This window comes from Notolepis coatsorum (genome assembly GCF_963971535.1).
Source record: "Notolepis coatsorum genome assembly, chromosome: 10".
NCBI lineage: Eukaryota > Metazoa > Chordata > Actinopteri > Aulopiformes > Paralepididae > Notolepis > Notolepis coatsorum.
Window position 1 is genome coordinate 124,109,058 of NC_140174.1, and position 27,099 is coordinate 124,136,156.

Below are 27,099 nucleotides of genomic sequence, written 5' to 3' on the forward strand. Positions count from 1 at the left end.
GGCGTGGGGGTCGCGGCCAATCAGAGGAACCCGGAAACCGAATTCCGTTGCGGAAGCGATACACACTGCGACTGCGCACGTGAATAATCCGCGGGTCACGTGACACGTACATTTTTCAGTCATGGCCGACGACTGCAGGCGACAAGGGTTCGAGTTGGAGAGAAGGATCTTCGAGTTGGATAACAAGTGCGCGACCCTCACCACTGAAAAACAAGGTACCTGGGAGAGAGTATAGAGTTATACATGATTGTTTTTATGTCGAGCAAATAGGTGTCTATTATTCACAACACTGCGTGTTTGTTTGGTTGACAGCTGTGCTTAGCTAGCGAGCTAACGTTAGCAGGGTAACAGCTAGCTAACTTAGCTCGACGGTATCATAACAACAGTGATGTTATGTTCGATGTTTATGAATTTTTGTTTATTAACGCTAACTTTGCGGCACTATTTTATTCTATCGATGAACAATTGTTCATCGGTGAAAAGTAATTTGTAGCAAGGTCAATTTTGGATAAATATTAGTTAGTTACCTAACCTAGTTACGTGTTTATAAACGTTGCTGCAAAAATAATACGTTAGCTAAGCGAATCATAACGTTAGCCCGCAGAAGAATGTTTCTTGTTGACGTCTGTAATGGATACATCATAGGAAGCTAGTAACACTGGTGTTTATTATTATTAGCATTGATGTTGGCTAGCTAGAGTTAGCTACGGTCACATCTGATGTGTTAGAGTTGCCAGCTTTGCTGTTGTTTACCACATTATTCTAAAACTGGTTCGTTGGGGAAATAAATGGTGTTGCTATCGGAATATTTCCAACAACAAGCCAAATAATGGATACATCATAGGAAGCTAGTAACACTGGTGTTTATTATTATTAGCATTGATGTTGGCTAGCTAGAGTTAGCTACGGTCACATCTGATGTGTTAGAGTTGCCAGCTTTGCTGTTGTTTACCACATTATTCTAAAACTGGTTCGTTGGGGAAATAAATGGTGTTGCTATCGGAATATTTCCAACAACAAGCCAAATCTTCAAACGTCCATCGTTAGCAAAAAAAATCCACACTTGTTTTTAAATGTTGTTTATATAAACATCCAGCAGGCGACCATCATCATTATGCAGATGTGACATAACAGTTCAAATGTGTAGAGCAGGCTGCTTTCTGCAGCTTAGCCTTGTAACTGCTAACATGTCAATCTTTCCTTCTTCTAGATGATGATTATTTACAGAATGCGTCTGCCATACTAGAAAAGTTGAAAAGCTTCTACAGACAAGGAGGAGAGAGTAGCAGCCTCCCCAAGCTGCTACAGGATTACACACAGGTATGCACTTTGTTAAATGTCACTCATTGATGACGTCACCCTGCTTGGAAAGTGAATCGTAAAGCGACGATACCCCCTCCCTCCTTACCTGTAACATTGAGCCAATCAGGAGGGATGGAACGACAGGGAATTCAGCCTTTTAACTATTTCACTGCGACACTACAGAAGGTTAACCCTTTCACTGCCACACGACAAGGGGTTACCCTTTCACTACCACACTACAGAAGGTTAACCCTTTCACTACTGTAGTGAAAGGGTTAACATTATGTAGTGTGAAAGGGTTAAAGAACCCATGTTATTCACGTGTCCCTGGAAACTTCAGGCATTGTTTGTGAAGATGCACCAAATTCTTCTAAAGTTAGAAAGGGAAGAGAGAAAGAATCCTGAAATGTGTAATGTCACCAGAATGTGTAATCCAAGGCTGAGGCATGTAGGCAAAGCTATGATACAGAGCTAATTTGGGTGTGAGAGCTCGACAAACTTCATCATAGCACATAGTGTTGAGTCTGAAATCAAATGGTCTGTATACTGTCTAGAATACTGTGTGACGGCTCTGTATGATAGCATGTACAATAATGCTGTATATTAATAATAATGCTGTTAACTAATTAATGTAGATCTCTGTATTTTTTACTGTATATTTTATATTAGATTGTACATACATAACAGAGGAAATGTGAATCCCGGGCTGTAGTTTATTATTATTATGTTATTCTTAGGCTTATTTTATTCCTTATTCTTAGGCAATTTTTTGTTATTCTTATTTGTTTTGTCTACCTAAATGTTTACTGTGAGCGATTTGTAGTGCCAAATTTCCCTCTGGATGATTAAAGTATTTCTATTCTATTCTATATATATTATCTATCTATCCACATCTGTCTGTACATACCTGCATATAATTATTTGTATATATCTGTAGATACTATATCTGTACATATCCCTTACCTACTCTTACTAGTTACACTGCTGGCCACTATGACTTACTACCATAGTGTCTTTATACCTGTATCACTGTACATATTAATACTACAACTCTGTACATATTATATATCTGATTAGCACTACACTCAGACACTCAGTAGTACTAACTTATATATCTTATACCCAGTTTAATCACCTGTACATTGTATATTACTATTGCACTTTACTGTTACATTTGCACTCTGGTTGGATGCCAAACATATTTTTTTCTGTACTGTACTGTATGATGACAATACATTTTAATGTAATCTAATCTAGAATCTAGCTTTTTTTTTTTTTTTTTTTTTTTTTTTATATTATATATATAATATATATATTTTTTTAATTATTTTTTAAACATACACATAAACATAACAACATAAAATTAGATATACAAGCATTAATTAACAGTACACCTCCAATTAAATCACCATTTGAATAAATGTATTATACAAGAAATATACCTAATACTTGCTATCTAATACGCTCGCCCCCCCCCCCGGACCCCCACTTGGATAATCCATCCATTATCATTCGCTCCTTACCAGGCACTACAATTCATATGCTAGCTTTTATTCTCTGACTCCACCACTTCTAACCACATTGCAATTTTGGATTCACTGACACCTAACAACCCCCACTCCACATTACCTTAACACTTTCAGTGCCAGCCATGCGGTGCCCCGGAACCCTGTTGCGTGCCACCACCCACTTCAATGACAGAGCTCTCATATTTGCGAACACATAAATTATATCTTAAATTATGCCTATGTGTCTAATATGGCCATCGCTTATTAATGACTTGTTTGCAGTCAACATTGTCGAAACTGATTGTTTTTTAATCGGTTCATTGTTTCTTCTTTTGATTCTATTATATGTACCACTGTATTGCACATCGTTGCGGGCAAGACCACCCGCATTTCATTGTATACCTGTATGCCGTGACAATTCAAACTCTTGACTTGACCTAAAATCCTTGCTGTAGATATTTCTAGATAAATCACATCGAGATAAGTAAGAATCCAAACCTTCCTACACATTTTTTCTGGTTGAAACCATCGTGATGCTATCAGCTTTTTAGCCGCTGTGATACCTGATAAAACTAATCTCTTTAGCTGTATAGATACTGCACACTCAAGAACATCATTCAACAGTAATACAGAGGGGTGTACAGGTATATTCAGAATAAAAAAATTTGATAATTGCTGGGACACTTCTTTCCAGAATATCTTAACTGGTGGGCAATCCCAGTACATGTGCATAAATGTACCCTCATCCCCATTTGTACATAAGGAGCATCTGGAGTCTTGTTTAAGTCCCATTCTGTTCAATCTTATAGTAGTCAGGTATGTCCTATGAATATAGTTAAGATTTATTTGTTGATGGTCCGGGTTACGTGACGCAAGTCGAAAGTTTGCCCAGGCTTCTTGCCAATCAAAATGTATTTCCAGGTCTGGTATATCCCTCCTCCAGACTGAGTCTAGGGGGAGGATTTCATACGAGGACGTTAGTAATTGATGATAAAAATCTGATACAAAACCCCTCTTTTTAATTTTTTTTAAATATTTTTTTTTTAGCCTTTATCGCTTTTTACTACTGGGCAGTCCAGTAGAGAGAGAGAGAGAGAGGAGGAACGGGAGACAGAGTGGGGGGAAGACATTCGGCAAATACCAACGGGTCCGGGAATTGAACCCGGGTCGGCCGTGCCGCGACTCAGCGCGTTATGTGGTTCGCCACTGGGGCGCCCTGGAATCTAGCTTTTAACGACTAATTGTAGGCAATTATTTAGCTGAGTCAGAGCAAGTGACAGGCTGCAAGGAAGCACGCAAGTTGTCATCTGAAGCTTGTTCCTGAAACTAGGTACACCGCTCAAAGTGAAGTGCTTTGCTGTAATCCATTTATACACATTAAGCTCTGGGTGAAACTGAACAAAGTGTATTTAAGTTGCATTAGTGAAGTGTCTAGTATGTGACCTAACCGTAACCATCCCTTTTAGTCCATTATCGCCAATGTTACCAAAATCTGGACCTCTTATCGTTAATCCCAGAGGAAGCGGGGGAAAATAGTCCATTTCGATCTAACTTAAAAGTTGTAACATTCCTTTGCTCTTTAATCTGAGGCTCATCAACTTTTGGCGAGTACTGTACGTGTTGCCTTTGACAATCCTTCTTGGCCACGTGTGTGTTTATGCAGGTGTGTGTGACACATGGCCGGGTCAACATGTAATGAGTGAGAGACTAGGACTAGGTGTGTTTTATGTTTAACAATTGGACTTGTGAACAGATGCTTTCGTTGTTTCTCTCGTCCCCCCCCTGAAAGTCTAGTTAATAAGGGATGCATGAAGTAATTTGAGCTAACAACCCCCACTCCATATTACCTTAACACTTTCAGTGCCAGCCATGCGGTGCCCCGGAACCCTGTTGCGTGCCACCACCCACTTCAATGACAGAGCTCTCATATTTGCGAACACATAAATTATATCTTAAATTATGCCTATGTGTCTAATATGGCCATCGCTTATTAATGACTTGTTTGCAGTCAACATTGTCGAAACTGATTGTTTTTTAATCGGTTCATTTCCGTTTTATACCATTTTGAAAAACGCTCGTTTTTTGAAAGTTTCGGAGGGGAAAAAAAGATTCTGTGATAAACGCCCTTTACTTATTTATGAATCGTTTTCAAATGAACGCTAGATTATCGATAGTATATGTGTACTTATGCACGCTATAGAAGCGGGCTGAAAAATCGATTCTCTTATTTCCTGATCGCACACACACACACATACGGCACACGCTGATATATAGGTGAAAATAGCTCTGATTATCCCAAGACTGGTAAAATAGATTCCTTACCTCAGATCAGATGTTCTCCAAAAAGATTATTCCAATTCCTGATCGCCATTCCAAATATCGATCGCGTTTATTGATCCAACGCTGGGTACTGGAAACACACATTCTCCACTGTTCTGGTGGTGGGCGATGACTTTGATCGTCTCCGGTTACTTTATGACAAGTAAAATGTGGAAGCAGGACTTTTTTTTCTCCATGCGTTTCATTCAATCCAATCCAAAGGGGTGCAGTATCCGGAGAGACGATAGCGGGCGGTAGGGGTGGACGGTATGGTCTAAAATGTATATCACGGTATAATTTGAAGCATAGACGTAACGGTATATATCACGGTATCAGTGTTTTTGTTAGAATACATTTTTTTGCCTGATAGGCAGGCTATATAAATAATGACATCCTCAAGGCATGTAGATTTATAATATTTTAACTTAAAACTAGGCTACTTTTGCGTATAAAGTCATTATATTCCAAATAAAATAAGTCCCGAGTCGAGACTCCGTGCTGCTCCCATTGCAAACAGCGGGGCTGGATGCTGGATTTTGCTAGAAGCATAATGTAGCCGCAGAGCCAGGGGCGCTTTCAGGTCTGGTCACAGGCCCGCTCAACAGCGCCCCCCACCCAACGGCTGAATTGCCAATGGCTGAATTGGAGTATTGCACATCAAATCCACTGCTGCAGCCGTCCTTATCATAACACTACACACATATCATAATGTTTACAGCAAACTGTAGTTGATCACCAGGTATGTTTTATTAACGTAGAATAATTCATATAAGAAAAACGATAGGGAAGTCTCTTACCTTTCTCCACTGGTTAAAAATGCCAGGAACTGAAATTGAAACTTGCTGTGCGCCGCAATGATATGTGTTTATTATGAAATGACAATTGCGTGTTGACACGCCCACTGCGCGAAGCCTCCTAAATAACTTTTTCCAGTTTGCACATATCTATTATCTATGACTAATTCTATCTATTTTTAGGGGCAAATGCGATTGAAATAGTCGCGCTGTGGTTACATGACGTCATTGCTATTTTAGAGCTGCTCTACCGGTTACACGGTATAGTCAAAATCCATACCGTAGAGCAAATTAATACCGTTTATACCGTCCACCCCTAGCGGGCGGTATTTTCCCTGTTCGAGTTCAGACAGATCCCCACTGGTAACGTGAGGCTAGATTGATGGAAAAATGAATGGAAATCGATAATTAAAAAAATAACGATTAAAAACGAGATCTCTCGTCGGCTGGCACTCAACGGTTGGCATGAACTAACGAGAAATCTCTTTGTTGGCACTGAAAGTGTTAATAATGAGACCGTGTGTGTGTCTGTGTGTGTGTCAAAATAGGGATCATATGTTTCCATAGGTTTGTTTGGTATTTTGATGATGTGTCATTGTCTCCCCGTACGTCTCATCTCGTGTGCAGGTGATCTTAGACGTCACGTTTTACGAGGAGAATAAGTTGGTTGACCAGGAGTTCCCCGAGGACTGTTCACCGTTCAAAATCCAGCAACTGCTGCAGGACCTCACAGAACCCGAGGTGCTCGCAGGGAGACTGGCACCTGCACAAGAGGTCTGTCTTTGTGTGTGTCCTGACCCTGCATCACTTACATTTTCACATCTCCCTTTCTCTGTAGTATCCCCACCATGTTGTCATTGTTAAAGTCCATGTACTGTGTTTGTCCATATACCATAATGTAATGTATGTAAAGCGCTTTGAGATACCTTATGTAAGCCGCTATATAAAATAAATGTATTATTACTGCAGCACCCAAGTTTCAGCACTGTTTGATGAACATTGTTACTCAGCTGATAGAGTTGTGCCCTTCCTGATGACTTGTCGTACAGAACTTGTAAGTCGCTTTGGATAAAAGCGTTCAGCTAAATGACTAAATTGTAAAGCGATTTGGATAAAAGCTGCTATATAAATGCAGTCCATTTACCATTCACATCAAATAGTTTTCTGCCTCAAAATGTCAAAAATTATTTTCTCAAGTGCAAGTTTTGCTTTATTTGTCACATATTAAGTATTGTATAAATGTACGTTACAGTGAAATGCTTGGTTCTGTATGAGCCCCCTGAGGATGTGCTTCATACAGTAAAAAAAAGTTAAAAGAATAAAGTCTAAACACTATACAAAATATACAAACTAAAGTACAAATGACAATTGTGTGTGTACAATGAGGTACACAAATGCAATTTTTTTTAAAATGCTAAATGGGGTAGGGATGTAGTGCAAATCTTTTTGTAATAAATATATAAAATATGGTGTCTAAAAAAAACACTACATGGTATTTGTAGTTATGAAATACACAAAACATTTAATCTCACTGGATCCACATATTATTTTTACGCACAGTTATTGTTATGTTTGAAGGCTCACGGTGTTCCATTAAGGATACCAAATGTACACCACAGATACCACAAATTCTTCTATGAAAGAGAGACATCGAGAGGTTTTGTATCAGATTTTTATCATCAATTACTAACGTCCTCGTATGAAACCCTCCACCTAGACTCAGCCTGGAGGAGGGATATACCAGACCTGGAAAAAGATTTTGATTGGCAAGAAGCCTGGGCAAATGTTCGACTTGCATCAAGGAACCCGGACCATCAACAAATCAATCTTAACTATATTCATAGGACATACTTGACTCCTATAAGACTGAACAGAATGGGTCTTAAACAAGACTCCAAATGCTCCTTATGTACAAATGGGGACGAGGGGACATTTATGCACATGTACTGGGACTGCCCACCAGTTAAGATATTCTGGAAAGAAGTGACCCAGCAATTATCAAATCTCTTAACTCTGAATATACCTGTACACCCCTCTGTATTACTGCTGAATGATGTTCTTGAGTGTGCAGTATCTATACAGCTAAAGAGATTAGTTTTATCAGGTATCACAGCGGCTAAAAAGCTGATAGCATCACGATGGTTTCAACCAGAAAAAATGTGTAGGAAGGTTTGGATTCTTACTTATCTCGATGTGATTTATCTAGAAATATCTACAGCAAGGATTTTAGGTGTCAGTGAATCCAAAATGTCAATGTGGTTAGAAGTGGTGGAGAGAATAAAAGCTAGCATAATGGTAGGGTCTGGTTAGGAGCGAATGATAATGGATGGATTATCCATTGGGGGGGGGGGGGGGGGGTGCGAGCAAGAGCATATGTGTAGGGTAATAGATGGCAGGTATTGGGGGTATATCTTGTATAAGACATTTATCTAAATGGTGATTTCATTGGATGTGTGCACTGTTAATTAATGCTTGTATATCTAATCTTGTGTTGTCATGTTTGTTTATGTGTTTGTTTAAAAAAAAATAAAAAAAAAGAAAATACAAAAAGAAATATGGTGTCTAAAGTGAGTGTTAAGGTGAGTGTTTGTTTAAAGCGAGTGTGTGCAATGAATGTAGATGGATGGGTTGAGGGAAATCTTCGGGCATGGCACCCCTGCTGTCACACCGCGGCACACGCCGCTAGACAAACCCCCGGTTGGTGCCAGCAGTCTCTGTGGGCCGGGCGGTTAACTGCAGGCGCTGGTCTAACCCGGCTGTCTGTCTGGTGCCAGCACTCTGGGGGTTAACTGTGGTCTGACCTGGCTGTCTCTCTGGTGCCAGCACTCTGGGGGTTAACTGCAGGTGGTGCTCTGACCCTCTCTCTAACAGGTGCAGTCTGACCTCTGACCTCTCTAACAGGTGCACTCTGACCTCTTTCTCTAACAGGTGCAGTCTGACCTCTGACCTCTCTCTCTCTAACAGGTGCAGTCAGTGCTGGGTCTGGAGCTGCTGGAGTGCCTGTACTGGAGACGCGGCGCTCTGCTCTACATGTACTGCCACACGCTGCACCAGCGCAAGCAGTGGATCAAGAAGAACAAGGCCACGTTCCTCAAGGTAGGAGACGTGACATCACACTTTAATCATCTGGATTATTGTGACTGAAATTATCACGTTTATCACTATCATCGAGGTATTGTTGAAATGTGCTGAATAGGTTCAAGAACAACTGATGCAAACAAATCAATTCAATCAGGTTTTATATTAAACGGCAAATAAAATTGGTGTTACATTATTATAATTATTATTGGTGTTACATTATTATTATTAAAGAGTACATTTTTTCATGTATACGTTTGCGTGTTATCCATCCCGTGGTGAATATTGTATAGTTTCAGAGTGATCCGGGCTAAAGTTATGGAGCGCTATGTTCATTTTGCAAAAAGTCGTTCCTGTTGCTCGCCTGGACATGATACTATTTCCAAAGCAAAGGTATAGAATCGGTATTATGTTTCATCATGAAGGCATCAAGGGAAAGGGGAAAAAAAGAAAAAAGATGGAAAATGTACGATGTTGACAATTGTAAATGTACAAATTATTCTTCCTGCAAAAAAAAAAATTAAGGCATCAAGGGGGGGGGGGGTCGTTTTGTGATGCTCTGATCATCAGCAACGGCATACGTTTTGGAGTACGTGACATATGATCGTTGCGATCGATGTGAAATCATTGTAGGATCAAAGTAGGATTGACGTCATATAGTCCTTACCTTTGCTAGGAGGTATTCCAAAATTAATATTCCAATTGTCTGATCGTGATTTCCAGTATTGATGTCCATCGGGTCCCTGACATGAAATGGGACAAACTATGCATCAAGTGTGCTGGACGCGTTCCAAGTGGCTCGAATGAAGCATTTCACCTGCCCGGGTCCCATTCTCCGCCCAGACCATATAAAATGTAACACAGTGTGAAATAAGGTTTCAATGGGTAGGCGATACTGCTACCTAGCAGGATTCGGCCGGCATTGCAATCTCGGGGTCTCAGAATGACTCCCAATGATACACAGAGGTCTGTGAGACTGTATAGAATATTAAAATAGGAAAAAAATTACCAAAACCAGAGAAATCTCGGGTATGGCGCTCAACCGCTGGCGAGATAACCTGAGAAATGTCTGGTATGGTGCTGAATGAGTTAAGACAGCATAGTACTTGCAGGAGTCGTTGTGTTTCTCCTGCTGTAATGGTTCACGCCTGTTCAATGTTGGCATGGTGTTATTCACCATCAAAGATGAATGTTTTTTTTAATAATAATCATTTATATTCTCCTTTTGGTTCATTACAATTTACTCAAGCAGAGGCATAGTAACAGACACAATATTTCTGAAACTGGGAATACATTCCCTGAGGTCCATAGATGTCCCTAGTAGTGTTGTCAAAAATATTGAAAAATCGATACATATCGATTCTGAATATTTAAAACGGTTTCAATACTCATTTCCCGATATATCGATATTTAATTATTCATAAAACATTTTATATTTATTTTATTTTATAAGGAAGTTGCATTGTTCATTTCAATACCTGTAATAGTACAGTAGTCCATACACACACATGTGCATTCAGTTAAGTCGGAATATGACTGTAATACAAACAGTTCAGTTTGTCAGGTACATGCAACATAGATTACAGTGTTTACATCTGTCTGCTTGAGAAAATACCATGTTCTGCAATACAAATTATTGAAGTGAGATTAACAGTTATTTTTAAATGTGTGATCTAAAGATAAACAAAGGGTTTTAAAAGTGTTATATTTATCTTCTCTTATAGTACCAGAGAGAAGCCGAGGAGAATCAACCAGCAACAAAAGCAAAATTTATAAAAAAAAAAAAAAAATATATATATATATTTTTTTTACATTTTAAGATTGAACCTTTTTCCCTGTGGTATCGAAAATGATATCGATACTTTTCAAGGTATCGTATCGAAGTTCAAAATTCCAGTATCGTGACAACTAGGGATGTCCCGATCGCCTTTTTTGCTTCCGATCCGATCCCGATCATGTGATTTTAAATATCTATCGATCCGATCGTTTCCGATCTTTCACATTAGTAATCAATTTTGACGCATTTTTGTCAGAAACTGGCAGAGCGAGACAAGCCCATCTGTTGCCTATAGTCCGGGGCGCCAGAGCGGAGGCTTTTGTTATTACATTCACCCTGAGAAATGTGCTTCTGCTTCATATGAGAAATATTAAAAGTTTCAATATATGTTTGCACATTAGTATACATTCAGTGTTCGACTTACGTAATGGTCCATTCTGGTCTGAAACGCCGACGATAATCCTCAGTCACGTAACGTTATCCTCCAGGTGAAAAGTTAGTCTGAAAACTTCGCCTCCAGCCTGTCCTCCTTGCAAACATTGCAACTGGCTTGACTTTCTATTTTAAAATGCTTAGTTCCAAACCTCTGACACTAGCTGCTCAAGTCAGTGGATATTAACCGTGTTTCGGGAGCGACGTGTTGTACTGTTGTTGTGATGTGGTCGAGCGTGTAGCGTCTAAATTAAAGGGGTGTTTGTTGCAACGGTGAAAATTAAAGGGGAATGTGTTTGTTGTGGACAATTATTCTGCTCTGTGTGACAATAAATACATTAATGATGATATATTATATGTAATTTAAAACCAAAACTAAGGCCTCCGTATGAGTTTAAGACGTGGACATGGTCATGTTTGTTGAATAAAATTTTTCTTTTTTTGACTGCCGATTTTTATTATTATTTTTTCCCGATCCCCGATCCTCTGAAAAGCACGTGAACGACGCCGATCCCGATCACTTGATCTGATCGGGACATCCCTAGTGACAACACTAGTCCCTAGTGTTCACACCTGAAAGTCCGGGGATAGTCCGGACTATCCGCGGATAGTCCGGACTTTCTGGTGGACCAAATGTGAAAATGATACATTGTTTGATTTTGGTCTGCGTTCACACTACCCTTTTTGGTGCGGATCTAATTTGTAAACAAAGGACATACAGTCGCATCTATTGGACTATAGCACTCACAAATGTAAACAGTTGCCGGCAGCGTAATGAGAGAGATACTATTACGAGCACGGCGCAAGTCGACTAGAGAGTAGAGGGAGGAAGAGAGAGACTGTCCGTGCGAGTCTAGAGTAGAGAGAGAGAGAGAGGAAGAGAGAGACTGTCCGCGCGCAGCGCGAGACTAGAGAGAGAGAGAGAGAGAGAGACTGTCCACGCGCCTGTCATTCATTTGAGGTGGGTCGCGCGCAAGCTGTCACTTGGCGCTGTCAAGTTGGGTCGCACGCCAGCCGCCACTAGGCGTCTGTCACTCATTTGCTCTACATTAGGTACTATATAAAGTTTGATCGCGTTCACACCAACAGCAAACGCACCATGGTCCACATTGAAACGAACCGAGTCTCAACTTTTCAAGAGGACCATGGTTCGGTTGTTTGGTCCTCAAAATAGTTCGGTTTGTGTTCACACCTGTACAAACTAAACGGACTATTGATCTAAAGGGACCATGGTCCACTTAAAGTGGACCAAACAGGGTAGGTGTGAATGTGCCCTTAGAACATGCAAATGGACCTTGTAGAAGTGGAGCAAACATCCATTTACTTAGGTATGTACTTTTAGGCAAATCTTCTGAAAATATGCCTAGGGAATATCAGCCAAAAGAACGGTGCACTGATGCTTGTTTGGTTACTAGTCACACTGTGATTAGGCCGTATATTATACTATATAATGCTGTATAATGCTGTATAATGATTAGGGGTGGAACGGTTCGCATTCGAACCGTGCACCGTTCGATACGACCTCCACGGTTTGGGGCATGTGTGTATTTCCGCGGTTAGCTTGCGGCTAACCTAACGTTAGCCTAGCTTGCGGCTAACGTTACATTAGCCGCAAGCTAACCGCGGAAATGTTCACAGCGACGTGACTCCATGACACAAGATCCATTAGTGGGGAAGGGGGGGTATATTGACACGGCTTGACAACAGAGGTTTAATGATAACTTCACGTTTATTAGCTGTTTGTTTATATTATATCATCAGGGCTTCTCCAGGTTCCAATGCTGTGTGTTACTGTTGACTATTTACTTCCTGGTGTGATGTCACTTCAAATACGGCTAGCAAGACTCTCAAATAGCAAAAGCGAGTCAAGTTGATTAGGTACCATGCAGCGAAAAACGGCATAAGAGAATACTTCATAATGTTTCATGCAATTAAAGAGTGTATATATATTTAGTACACATGATTTATTTATTTTAAATAACACTGACTTATCCTTTTTGATAAGAAAGTCTAGTGCTTGTTGAGCATATGCATACTCTGTGCATCCCCTTAACAATTGTGTGTATTGAGCTGTACTGTATTGTACCCATTCTGCAATCTGTTAATACAATTTTCAATCAAGTCAAGTCAAGAGTTTTATTTGTCACGGCATACAGTGAAATGCGGGGGGTCATGCCCGCAGCGATTGTGCAATAATACAAGTAATAAGAATAGGAATGAGAATAAGACATTTGTGCAATAATACAAGTAATAAGAATAAGACATAACGGGTATAATGTACATAAAGTTTACAAAAAGCATGGTAAGACATGCTAAGGTCCTGCGATAGTGCAATACAATGTTAGCTACGGATGAGGCACTGGGTCTTATCTTATGTACACTACTATACAATGCTATACTATACAATCTACAGTTATACTATGCGTCATTATGCTAACTTGCTATATCCATCTATTTACTATACAAGAACCACTCCTGTTATTTTTTTTATTTTTTAAAGTGACCCTTTCATTGTGTAAGTGACCGTTGAGTGTGAGCGTGTGCAGCATGTGTGTGTGTTCATGCATCAATACTTTATGTTGATGGCCTTTGTCTATAATGTGGCCACAAAAAATTGAATTATTTTGTTTGTTTGCACTAAGTTAATACTTTGACAAATCTTGCCTATATTTTTCAGTCAGTTCGGTCTTTGTGTGCCAGTTCGGTCTTTGTATTTAAGGCAAACCGCTGTAAACCTTTTTTTTTACCAAATAAATTAGAAGCATGTTTAAATCAGCAATGCCCCTCTTGCTGTACCAACATCTCTCCTAGCTCTAACCGGTCACTGTCAAAATAATGTGCCTGATGTCAAACTGCCTCATTCTTTCAGTTTTTGCATTACTACATCCTTGAGAATAACTGAAAAGATGGGCGGCTAGGTGGTGCAGTGGGCAAGGCACTCACCTCCAATGCTGGAGACGCTGGGTTCGAACCCAGGGGGGTGGGAAACTGATGGGGTGGGGATCGGACGTTGTGGACAGCGACTCCTACAGGTCGGTTGGTGCGCCTGCGCAGTAGAATCAAGAAGCGACGGGGGCGGCGTCCCTCCAAAGCGCAGACCCCTGACGCTGAAAGATCGCACTGCGCAGGTGAAAAGATGCGACGGCTGCTACCTCGAGTATCGGAGCGGACTCGTGCTATGTATGGCTTCGTCCACATTGCAGCCGGCTTGTGGGAGGCAAGAAACGGCGTTCGAGACAGGGGAGGGTTGAATTGGACGATACGAAATTGGGGATGGGAGAAAAATAGAAAATGGGAGAAAAAGTGGATAAAAAAAAGAGAATAACTGAAAAGTTGGAAATTCTGACCACGGTTAGAGTAGTGTGGGATATGCGGTGGATGTCGTTGCAATGTATTGGGGCTGAACGGAGTATTTTAGGGTGATAGTTAGTACATTGTCATGGGATACACCGCTTGCTCTGGCTAACTGCTAACGTGCACAGACTGATGACGACATCAACTCGAGACATTCGCAGAAGCAAAACAAGTCTATTAATAGCCCGTCCATCGGCGCCGGGCATAAGAAGTTAATTAAACTTGACAGAAATTATATCGATGATAATTATCGATATCGAGTTATATGAAAATAATTTTATAATTTTATCGCAATAACGTTTTTGACCATATCGCCCAGCCCTAGTTCCACCCCTAATAATGCTATATAATGCTCTGCTGCCTCTTTGACGTGTTCTCCAGTGCATACAGGAGGGTGTGTGGTACCTGATGTATAATGATGTATAATGCTGCATGTTCTCCAGTGCATACAGGAGGGTGTGCGGTACCTGATGTATAATGATGTATAATGCTGCATGTTCTCCAGTGCATACAGGAGGGTGTGCGGTACCTGATGTATAATGATGTATAATGCTGCATGTTCTCCAGTGCATACAGGAGGGTGTGCGGTACCTGATGCGGATGCTGCAAGTGAGGAATTCGGTGAAGCTCAACGACGGTGTGGTGTTCCATGACACCGCCACAGCCAACTTCCTGTCTGAAGGTGAAGATGACATCGGTCGGGTTTCTTCACACGGGTTAAAGGGATATTTCACTTTAGTGGAACTCGTCAAGTTTCAGCAGTCTTACCTCTCATCTGACAGTCATCTACATGTGAACTAGTGACCGCTGCTGTCCCTGTTGCTGTCAACACCGCCGGTCCTCTCGGGTCCGTTTGTTTTATTAGGATCCCCGTTAGCCGTCAAATTAATGACCGCTAGTCTTCCTGGGGTCCTCACAAGAAAATAATATAACGGAATTCAAATATAGAATGTAACTAGTAATACAATTAAAATAATATAATAATATATAATAAAAAACACAAAGCATAAAGGAAATCGAAAATGTAACATTGAAGATACAATGAATGGTTGTATTCATTCACATTCCCCCAAAGAATCATATCTGAAAGGGTAACTGAAATTTAAAAAAATGAAAAGAGAAATAAAATATAAACACATTTTTACAGTCTCATTTACATAATTTTACTATTTTATATATTAAAAATGTTTATTATTATACTCATAATTTAAAAACGGCAACATTAGCTCCAAAAAAAGTACCGTTGACTTTTTCTTTTTGATCCACTTTTTCTCCTGTTTTTCTCTGATTTTCTCCCATCCCAATTTCGACGTTATGCCAATTCCCCCCTCCCCTTCCTGGTCGTTGCTCGTATGTGCCCCCCACTGGTCGGTCTAGGGAGTCCTGAAGTCTTAACAGATGCTTCCTCCGTCACATAGGAGACAGCCAGCAACCTCTTTTCACCTGCCAGCGCGGACTCTCATTGGTGAAGTGTAACGCGTGAGAGGTCACACTACCTTCAACATATCCCTTCTTTGCTGTGCAGGCGCCCTGACCGACCTGTAGAAGTCGCTGTTTACAACGACCAGAATACCACCCCACCGGCTTCCCTCCTGCTGACTGTGCCAATTGAGCCAGTATGACGGCCGGCCAAGCCGGAGGCAACGCTGACAGCCGGATTCAATACCGGTGTCTCTTGCGTTGGTGACGAGTGCTTAGACCGCTGCGCCACCCAGCCGTCCAAAGTACCTTTGACTTTGAAAATGATATTACACAGAATAATATTATTCTGTATTGTTTGTTTATAGGTATGTATGCTATTTATACTCTGTCCTCAAAAGAAATGGAAGTGAATGAGGAGCCTGACACCTGGGAGGAATGGTGGTGTTGACAGCAGACGACAGGGACAGCAGTAGGGTTGGGCATCGTTTGGATTTGAACGATTCCGATTCCCCATTTCGATTCCTGTTCTAAACGATTCTCGATTCCGATTCTTTGAGGTGCAGGTCAAAACAGGTCACAGCTTATTTCGCAGGAGAAAACATTTATTTGAAAAATCCTTTATTCTTTTCATACTATTCACATTGTCAGTTGACTTGATACAGTTTAATTTGGTTGCTGTACTGTAACTAGGGTATTAACACTTTGGATGCCACGGACGACATAACACGTGTTATCAGCCCGCCCCCTGAATGCCCACGACGACAAATATAGTTTTATTTTTTTATTAGCGATCTGAATTCATATTTCATCAACCGAGTCTACCGTTGGGAAACCAGCCCCATCAGGAGCTCGGATGTGAAAAAAGCTCCCCCTATCGTCTCCCAGATGGTAATGCACCCTTTTGGAATGGACTCAATGAAAATGGATGAGAAAAAAAAATCCGGAATCCACATTTTACTTCTCACGCATGTACCCCGAGCTGATCGGATTCATTGTGGAGCATCAGAAAAGCGTGTAATATGTGTTTACAGTATGTAACATTGGATCAATAAAAGGATCGATTTTTGGAATGGCGATCAGGAATTGGAATAATCTTTTTGGATACCATCTGATCTCGGGTAAGGAATCTATTTTACCAGTCTTAGGATAATCAGACCTGTTTTCACGGAGATATAAGCTTTTCCCCTATGTGCGATATGGCTGTTTGGCTGTGCGAGCGATCAGGAAATATATCAGAACAGATATCAGATCGCCTATATAGCGTGCATACGTACACATACTATCGATAATCTAGCGTTTATTTGAAAACGATTCATAAATAGGCCGAAAAATGACAACGTTTTTTTGTGTATTCTAGAATATTCTGTTTATTATGGAATATTTTTATTTTCCTTGAAAACGAGGGCTTTTCAAGATGCTATAAAACGGAAATTAACCGATAAAAAAACAATCCGCTTCGACAATGTTGACTGGAAAATGAGTCACAGGGCTCTACGCTAACCTTTTTCCCAAGGAGCACAAATGAAAAAATTTAGGAGCACACAAAGAAATGTAGGAGCACCCAAAAATATTTAGGAGCACAGTGAAAATATTTCAAGTAACAGAGTTTATAATTTTTTTTCAAAAATAAATGTATATTTGTACTGTGCGTGCATGTGCAAACGGGAACGGGACACACATCTGTGCAATAGCACATACCACCAAAGTCACTGGCCCACTGTGTGCGTGTGTGTATCTGCGTGTGCAAACGGGAATGGGACACAGACATTTGAACTATTAATTAAGTGATTAATGCCTACTGTGGCAAAGTTGTAGCCAACAACTAGGCCTAATAAGAAAGGCAGTGACATTGAACAAAAAGGAGACACTGGCATTACCACCAGGGCCATCAGTAGAGGGGGGAGCTAGTGTTGCTCTTCTAGAAAAATAATCCTTTCAGGGTTGCCTATTGAAATACTGTACACCTCCAGTACAGAAACATTGTTTATGAGTTTGCGTGTCAGGTGGTAGACCATTGATTGACAGTCGATTCTGACAATTACGTCACACCGCTTGCACTCTGGCCGTCCGGCGCTGCAGCTGGACCCTATTGCCCACCTCTGCGTGTTGATAACGCTAGCCAAGTTAGCTGTACACACATACACAGTGGGCCAGTTACTTTGGTGTAGGGGTGTAACAATGCATCGCAATGCATCGATCCTAAGGGGAAAATTCAACTGCATCGATTTGAAAATGTTAGAATCGATTATCGCAATTTTAATGTGTACACATTAACTTAATGTTACTTGTGTCTCAGAAAACGCTCGCATATCACAATGGCGGACTCTCGGGAAGTAAAAGAGAAAATCAGAGCTTCCGATTGGTTATTTTTATTTTTTAAACCAGTCACGTCACTCTACTGTGATTGGACCGTTGGCTTGAGTGCAATGTGGGACTTGTAGTTTTTGAACGATTATAGCGGAGAAAAAAGCACGATTGAGGCTGTAATCTTGAGTCACACACCGTGCGAGTAATTGATTTTTCCGTTTCGCACACACCTATTTCTAGGGGCATATGCGAGAAATATGGTCGCACTGTAGAGCCCTGAGTCATTGATAAGTTCAAGTTCAAGTTCTTTAATAGTTGTCATACAGAAGTACAGAATACTTTCATACAAAATGCTTCTTACTGTTACGCTCCAGAGACTGTGCTAGACAAGATAGTATCAAATAACATAATAACATAATATAGCATGAATTTAGACGGGCAGATTAGACACATAGCCATAATTTAAAACATAGATTAGGCGATATTAACGCTAACATTGAAGTGGATGATGGGCATTCAAGGGGGTAAAAAGGAAAACACGGCCGGCTCTGAAAGTCTTAATTAAAAATTAATAATAAAAATTAAATAATAATAATTAAAAATTAAATAAAATAATCTAAATGCAAACATCTTCTTAACACTTTGGGTGCCGGGAAACGCTTAAACACGTCATTCCCGGCCATGCTCAAGTTGCCGAAGACGCTTTACAGCGTCTTTGATATCAATATTTCAAAAATCTGGGATCGGATTCATATGTCCCCTCCGCTGGCCTGAGATCCACCAGGAGGACCCACTGAGCTCTCTGGCGGTTCAGGAGCGCCATCTGGTGGCCGATCGGCGCAATCGCTTAACAGGAAGTGCCGTAGAGGTTGTGCTGGACGGCCGTATTACTTCCGGGCACTCGGTCTCGTCACACTACATAGCGATCGATTGCCAATAACTCGATAAACAACATGATTTGGACGTATATAACATTATACAAGCTGGAGATGGACCGGGTAAATCTACATCCCATAATGATAAAATTTGTACTCTACGATGATCGCCCAACGGCGCACGGAGACTGAGGTGAGTTTTAGCGTGTAAAGTTACCGTCTTCGATACTAACTGCTATTATCAACATTTGACCCACATTAGATGATTGGTATAACGCTGCCCACGGAATTATAAACGCCCCCTAGCCCATCCGGTCAACATCAGATGACATGTAGTAACTTCTAGAAGTACGTCTAGTTGGTATTTTTTATATCGCGCTGATTGCCATAAAACTGTATTGCATCATCAATATAATGTATTTGGGGCTATAGATCACGTTCTGGAGAAAGCTGCAGAAAGAGATGAAAACATACTTATACATTAGACCATACTTTACTATGAATATGTGAATGAAAAAGTTTAACGTTGCTACACAATGAACAATACATATAGGACTTTGAATGGGCCCTAATAATGGCAATGTAGCAATAGAATTTAAAAAGTTATAGCCCTGCAAAGAAGGGGACTTTCTCTATAGACAAATAGAGCCGGCAACCTACGGTTGATTATGAATTTAACCCATGGCAGCCAAAGTGTTAACGGTTCCGGAAGTTAGGTTCTCGGTGCCCAACCCTAGACAGCAGTGGTCGCCAGCTTACTTGTTATGACTTTAGATAGAGGCAAGACTGCTGAAACAGTAAATTATCCCTTTAAGAACAAATATGGTGTGCCCTTTTGTTTCATTTACACGATTCACATGAGTCTACAGGGAGATCAGAGCTCAGTCTACAGGGAGATCAGAGCTCAGGGGTTGTCCACACGAGCGCTGGATTTAATATAACCATGATTGTATGTGCGCAGTTGCACTGTTCGGCCACACACAACCGGGGATTTGCTACACTGCAACCGCGGTCTTGAAAACCGGTGGCCAGGGTGAAGTTTTGCGGTTTTGCGGTTGCGTGTGGGCATAGCAACCGAGGTTATTCCCAGTGTTTACAGCAGCGCTGTCGCAATTATTTCCCATGTTCACGGCAGACCGCGGGGTAGAGAGATTAGAGCAGAGCCAGAGCCAGTGTTTACAGCAGAGCTGTCCCAAGTAGCGTTATATGAAAATGATTGTAACAAACTTTTGTTCGAAACGTATCGTCTGTGTTGAAGAGTGTGTAGGGCTGTCTTAAATACTTCGAAGCTTCGAAGCTTCGTTCGATGGCACAAGCTTCGAACATTAAAAAAAAATCAAGTAAAAAAAAAATCAAACATGTAAAAAAAATTCAATCTTTTTTATTTTTACTTCGGTGTGTGTGTGTGCATGGGGCCATTAGGTGGGGCCGGGGGACAAATACACTGGAGGAAAGGAACCCAGCTCAGCACTGCCCAAATTATATCATCACTATTGCCTGTTTGAAGGATATCATCCTCAAACACATATACACCACCTACACGCCTATTCTCAGTCCTTGCCCCACAATGGTGGAATGAACTACCCACCCCAGTTAGGACAGCCGAATCCCGTCCAATCTTTCGCCGTCGACTAAAGACTCACTTCTTCAACCATTATCTGAAATAAAATAAAATAAAATCTAACCCTAACTAACCTTACTGTCATGCACTTGTCCTAATAAACTAACCTACACTGTAACACGCAACACTTTGATGAATATTGTTACTCAGCTGATAGAGTTGTATCCTTCCTGATGACCTGTCGTACAGAACTTGTAAGTCGCTTTGGATAAAAGCGTCAGCTAAATGTGAATGTAAATGCCTTGTAGAATTCCACACATAAGAAAGAAAGATACTGGGATGAATGAACAAAATAGGAAATAAAATGTAGAAATGCATGCAATACATAAATAAATATGAATCTCCATATATGAAATAGAACATTTAGATAAGGTGCTACTGAGATGTTTTGGTGAGTTCTTTGTTTTTTTGTGGAAGTAGCCCTTCTTAAAAATGCATGAACATTCACTGATAATTGGTCTGTAGTGGAGTCTACAAGGTCTACATTGCCGGACCATGTAGAATCCGGACCTTGTAAACTGACATAATTCTGTGCATAGTTTAGTCTACACAGGCCATATTTCAAATAATCAAAATCTTACTTCATTCATCTTAAACATTCTTGATTTGGGGGATGAAATCTGAAGTTGTTCAAACGACAACAGCGATCCACCTTGAATTAAATCACACAGCCGTGTTGGCTGCGTCACAGTCACGAAAGGGGCTACTTAATTCATTAATCCAATCCACTTTATTTATAGAGCACATTTAAAAACAACAAAGTTTACCAAAGTGCTGTACAAGTCCCACAACATAAGATAAAAATAAAATAAAAATATTATATATACAAAAAAAAATGAATTAAATTTTTTTTAATTCGAAGCTTCGATTTAAAATCGAAGCTCAGCCCCGAAGCTTCGATTGCCAAAAAAAATTAGAAGGTCAGCCCTAGTGTTGTGATCGACTGATGTCTGTTGTCGCATTCCTGACGTGACGCTCAGAGTAAACATGTAGCTGCGGATAAACTAAACTCATGTGTTGTCAAGTTATTGTTATAAGGAACCCAGTCCAGACTGCATCCCCTTAACAATTGTTTGTATTGAGCCGTATTGTATTGTACCCATTCTGCAATGTGTTAAATAACGTTTTGCATCCATTCATAGCGGTAACGTTACCACATTACGTTAGCATTTAAGCTATATACAGTACTATACATAGATATAGCCATTCACATTAGCATGTAGCTAACAACACCAGCGGTCTTTTGTGAGACTAAACTACCCGCTCTTGGTGGTAAATTGTGTTGCTGATGGTTTTTTTGTTTCATCAACAAATGAGAGGCAGAACACACAGTGAATGTATCCGTTTGTTTATTGCAGTTTCTTTCTTTGCTGAAAATATATGTTCCGTTGGCAAAATGATCAATAGGGTCCAGCTGTGTTTCTAAACAGGAAGTTTAGTGAGCGTTGCCGTTTAACCTTTTCTGATTGGTTGAAATGGCCTTCATGTCTGAACAACATTGCCGCCTACTGTTTTGGCATTGTACTACATGCCAAAACATGTATCGGTTGCTGGTGCCGTGGGTACGCAGTTATACACTGTTGTTCACCTGTGTTCACCTGTGTGGACAGAGTTTTATTTTTTTCAAACTTCGGTTATATTAAATCCAGCGCTCGTGTGGACAGGGCCTCAGTCTACAGGGAGATCAGAGCTCGGTCTACAGGGAGATCAGAGCTCCGTCTACAGGGAGATCAGAGCTCAGTCTACAGGGAGATCAGAGCTCGGTCTACAGGGAGATCAGAGCTCGGTCTACAGGGAGATCAGAGCTCAGTCTACAAGGAGATCAGGGTCTACAGGGAGATCAGAGCTCAGTCTACAGGGAGATCAGAGCTCAGTCTACAGGGAGATCAGAGCTCGGTCTACAGGGAGATCAGAGCTCAGTCTACAGGGAGATCAGAGCTCTGTCTACAGGGAGATCAGAGCTCGGTCTACAGGGAGATCAGAGCTCGGTCTACAGGGAGATCAGAGCTCGGTCTACAGGGAGATCAGAGCTCGGTCTACAGGGAGATCAGAGCTCAGTCTACAGGGAGATCAGAGCTCGGTCTACAGGGAGATCAGAGCTCAGTCTACAGGGAGATCAGAGCTCGGTCTACAGGGAGATCGGAGCTCAGTCTACAGGGAGATCGCTCAGTCTACAGGGAGATCAGAGCTCAGTCTACAAGGAGATCAGGGTCTACAGGGAGATCAGAGCTCAGTCTACAAGGAGATCAGGGTCTACAGGGAGATCAGAGCTCAGTCTACAGGGAGATCAGAGCTCGGTCTACAGGGAGATCAGAGCTCAGTCTACAGGGAGATCAGAGCTCAGTCTACAAGGAGATCAGGGTCTACAGGGAGATCAGAGCTCAGTCTACAGGGAGATCAGAGCTCAGTCTACATGGAGATCAGAGCTCAGTCTACAGGGAGATCAGAGCTCAGTCTACATGGAGATCAGAGCTCAGTCTACAAGGAGATCAGGGTCTACAGGGAGATCAGAGCTCAGTCTACAGGGAGATCAGAGCTCAGTCTACAGGGAGATCAGAGCTCAGTCTACAGGGAGATCAGAGCTCAGTCTACAGGGAGATCAGAGCTCAGTCTACAGGGAGATCAGAGCTCAGTCTACAGGGAGATCAGAGCTCAGTCTACAGGGAGATCAGAGCTCGGTCTACAGGGAGATCAGAGCTCAGTCTACAGGGAGATCAGAGCTCAGTCTACAGGGAGATCAGAGCTCAGTCTACAGGGAGATCAGAGCTCAGTCTACAGGGAGATCAGAGCTCAGTCTACAGGGAGATCAGAGCTCAGTCTACAGGGAGATCAGAGCTCAGTCTACAGGGAGATCAGAGCTCAGTCTACAGGGAGATCAGAGCTCAGTCTACAGGGAGATCAGAGCTCAGTCTACAGGGAGATCAGAGCTCAGTCTACAGGGAGATCAGAGCTCAGTCTACAGGGAGATCAGAGCTCAGTCTACAGGGAGATCAGAGCTCGGTCTACAGGGAGATCAGAGCTCAGTCTACAGGGAGATCAGAGCTCAGGGTCAGCCGTGTGTGGCATCCCTGGACCAGGTGGGGTTCCCCGTCAGTCAAGGTCCTTGGAAAATCAGGTCTAGACAATGACGACGTTTCCTTGTCAACAATGTGGAGATTCAGCGGCCAATCAGGATCCTATTGATCAAGCAACCGTCTGTAGAACTCTGGTGCCACGTCGTTCTCAGGAGCTGTAGAACGCATTTTTTTCATAATTTTATATTCTAATTGTATTGATCTAGTATTTATGTCTTTCTACTAAATACCCTGCCTGTACCTCCCCTATCCCCTCCCCTGTGCTGCTATGACGCCCACATTTCCCCTAAGGCAGGGGTCGGCAACCTGCGGCCGCATGCGGCTCTTTAGCCAATCAGCTGCGGCTCCCTGGCCCAAAAAAATAATAATTACTTTTTTTTTTTTTTTACTTTTTTTTTTCTCTTATTTTGGAGATCGATGTCATACTGTGACACTGAAATGAAAAAATATTTCATCAACTAAGATATTTAGTCAACAAAAGGCTTGCCTGTATGCCTGATATGTGGTGCAAAATTTGCGAACAACGAAAAATGTACTTTTAATTTTATAGATTTTCCACAAATAAGGGAAGGACTCTAATAGAGCTGCATAGTTCAGGGTTTTATTTCAAAGTAGGTCTACAGATGTCAGTGTTTTTTCTCCTTTTCTGTGTTTTATTTCAAAGTAGGTCTACACATGGTAGTCTTTTTTCAAAGTGGACTACTTTTTATTTGATAAATGTTCCACAAATAAGGGAAGGACTCAAATATACCTGAATAGTTCAGGGTTTTATTTCAAAGTCGGTCTACAGACACCAGTGTTTTGTCTCCTCTTCTGTGTTTTATTAAAAAATAGGTCTACACAGCCAGTATTTTTTCTCCTCTTCATAAGAGTTTGAGGTTTTCCTTTGTTATAACAGGTAAAAACAGCAATTAAAAAGTCAAATTTTTTCTTTTTGTTGCTTTTATAATCCCATTAATGCAACAAACTGTGTGCTATAAGTATAAAGTATAATAAATCGCAAATTACTTTGGGTATGCAATTGTCAGGCATTTTATGCTAAATGTGGGGTATGCTTAGGGATATATAAAACGTTATACACTGTGTTATCTTCATTTTAAGGGTAAATAGGTTGTGCGGCTCCCTGAGCATTTTATTTTGTGGGACGGGGGAAAAGTGGCTCTTTTGATACTAAAGGTTGCTGACCCCTGCCCTAAGGGAATCAATAAAGGCCATGGGGATCAATAAAGGAATCTCTTCTCTTCTCTTGATGCCAGCAGGGAGGGGCCTACTGACTTATTATTACTACCGTTTCACATTTTTTTATATCTTCATTTCCCAACAGGCATCTTCTCGGACACCCACCTGCTGACTATGATGTACATCGGGGAGATGTGCTTCTGGGCGGTGAAGTACGAGGACGGGGCGGACGGCGTGGAGCGCAAAGAGGATCGGCTGCAGTTCCGGGACATCGGGACGCAGATCCTCCACAAGTACGTGTCGGCCTGCGAGGGCCCGCTGCAGGGCCAGGGCTGGAACACGGAGAACGCCAAGGAGATCCTCAGCATCCTGCAGTAGAACCGGAGAGCCGAGCAGACGCAGATCCCCGAGCAGCTCGTCAAACAAAATTACAAAAAAAAAAAAAATACTTTTTGATTTAGGTGTATTATATTGGAAACTGTTCTTGGATCTGCGTTTGTAGGCGACCTCATCTTATGCAGAACGGCTCTAGCCAAGTTAGGGGCGTAAGAGAGAGAGAGGGGGGGGGGGGTCCAGAGGGTGCCAGGTATGTGTTGTACGGTAGGGGAGTAAGATAATAATAATAATAATAATAATAATAATAATAATAATAATAATAATAATAATAATAATAATAATAATAATAATAATTAATACAAAAGTTAAAAAGAAAAAAAAACATTATCTCCCCCATCGCCCTGAAAAGCACTTCCAGATTCCAGACTGTTGGTTTGGGCATGTGCTCTGAGAATGTGGTAGAGTAACATTAATAATATTAATATAAAAAAAAATATGATTATTAACACTTTGATTGCCAGCCATGTTTTCCTTTTTACCCCCTTGAATGCCACCATCCACTCCAATGTTAACGTTAATATCGCCTAATCTATGTTTTAAATTATGGCTATGTGTCTAATCTGCCCGTCGCTTATCAAAGAATCATTTTCCAGTCAACATTGTCGAGGCAGATTGTTTTTTTATCGCTTCATTTCCATTTTATAGCATTTTGAAAATCACTCGTTTTCGCGGAAAAAACAACCCATTCTATGATGATCGTCTTTTACTGGAATATTCCAGAACGTTGTCATTTGTCGGCCTATTTATGAATCATTTTCAAATAAACGCTAGATGATAGATAGTATGTGTGTGCGCACGCACGCTCGTGCCGCTCGCTGATAATAGCTGCTCTTATTTCCTGATGGCTTTTACAGTCAAAACGGCTATATCACATATAGGGGAAACGCTTATAACTGATAACATAGATTCCTTACCTGAGGTCAGATGGTATCCAAATGGTTTATTCCAATTTCCGATCGCCATTCGGAAAAATAGCTCATTTGATTGTTCCATCGTGTATACAGTAAAACACATATTCGCCGCTGCACCAAGGCTCCAGAATGAACTCTGGTAGACCCCGGTTACATCAGTGAAAAGTTAAATGTGGAGTCAGAAATCCTTTCTCCCATTCACTTTCATTGAGTCCAATCCAAAAGGGTGATTTACCATCTGGGAGACGATAGGGGGGGCGCTTTTTTCACATCGGAGCGCCGGCGGTGCCTGGATCTCCAACGGTAGGCTCGCTTGATGCAATATGATTTCAGATCGCTAATAAAAAAAAAAAAAAAAGTATTCTCGTGACGTGGCATTCAACGGTCGGGGGGTAAACCCGAGAAAAGCCGCGAGTGGCATTCAAAGTGTTAAGAAAATAACATTGTTTTGTTTTTGTTTTAATAAAAAAAATTATAAAGATTGTTTAAAGATTAATGATAATCCAGCTGGGAATGAGATTGCACAGCAACTTTTTATTTATTCTTTTTACTTGTTTTAGTTTTTGCTTATTTTCTTCTTTGTTATTTTTATGAATTGCATTTATATTATATTACAAAAGGTAAGGAGAGGAAAGGAGACGTGTCGTTGAGACTGAAGTGTTCATGACCATTTTCAAGTATGTACAGTTTGGTTGTTAAATATCAGCTTTGTAATATTTTGCCACCTGTGTTTCTTTCTCCCTTCAACAG

The 27,099-nt window shown here is 41.1% G+C and overlaps 1 protein-coding gene across 1 annotated transcript; it reads left to right on the top strand.

Moving 5' to 3' along the window:
* Positions 1–121: 121 nt before the first annotated feature.
* On the top strand, positions 122–26,767 carry rimoc1 (rab7a interacting mon1-ccz1 complex subunit 1; the record flags this gene model as incomplete). The annotated part of the gene is made up of 6 exons (XM_084323807.1): positions 122–215; positions 1,211–1,320; positions 6,551–6,697; positions 8,888–9,019; positions 15,132–15,246; positions 25,188–26,767. The coding sequence occupies 6 exons, from the start codon at positions 122–124 to the stop codon at positions 25,418–25,420; spliced, it is 831 nt and encodes a 276-aa protein (XP_084179933.1). The 3' UTR covers positions 25,421–26,767.
* Between the last annotated feature and the right edge of the window lie 332 nt (positions 26,768–27,099).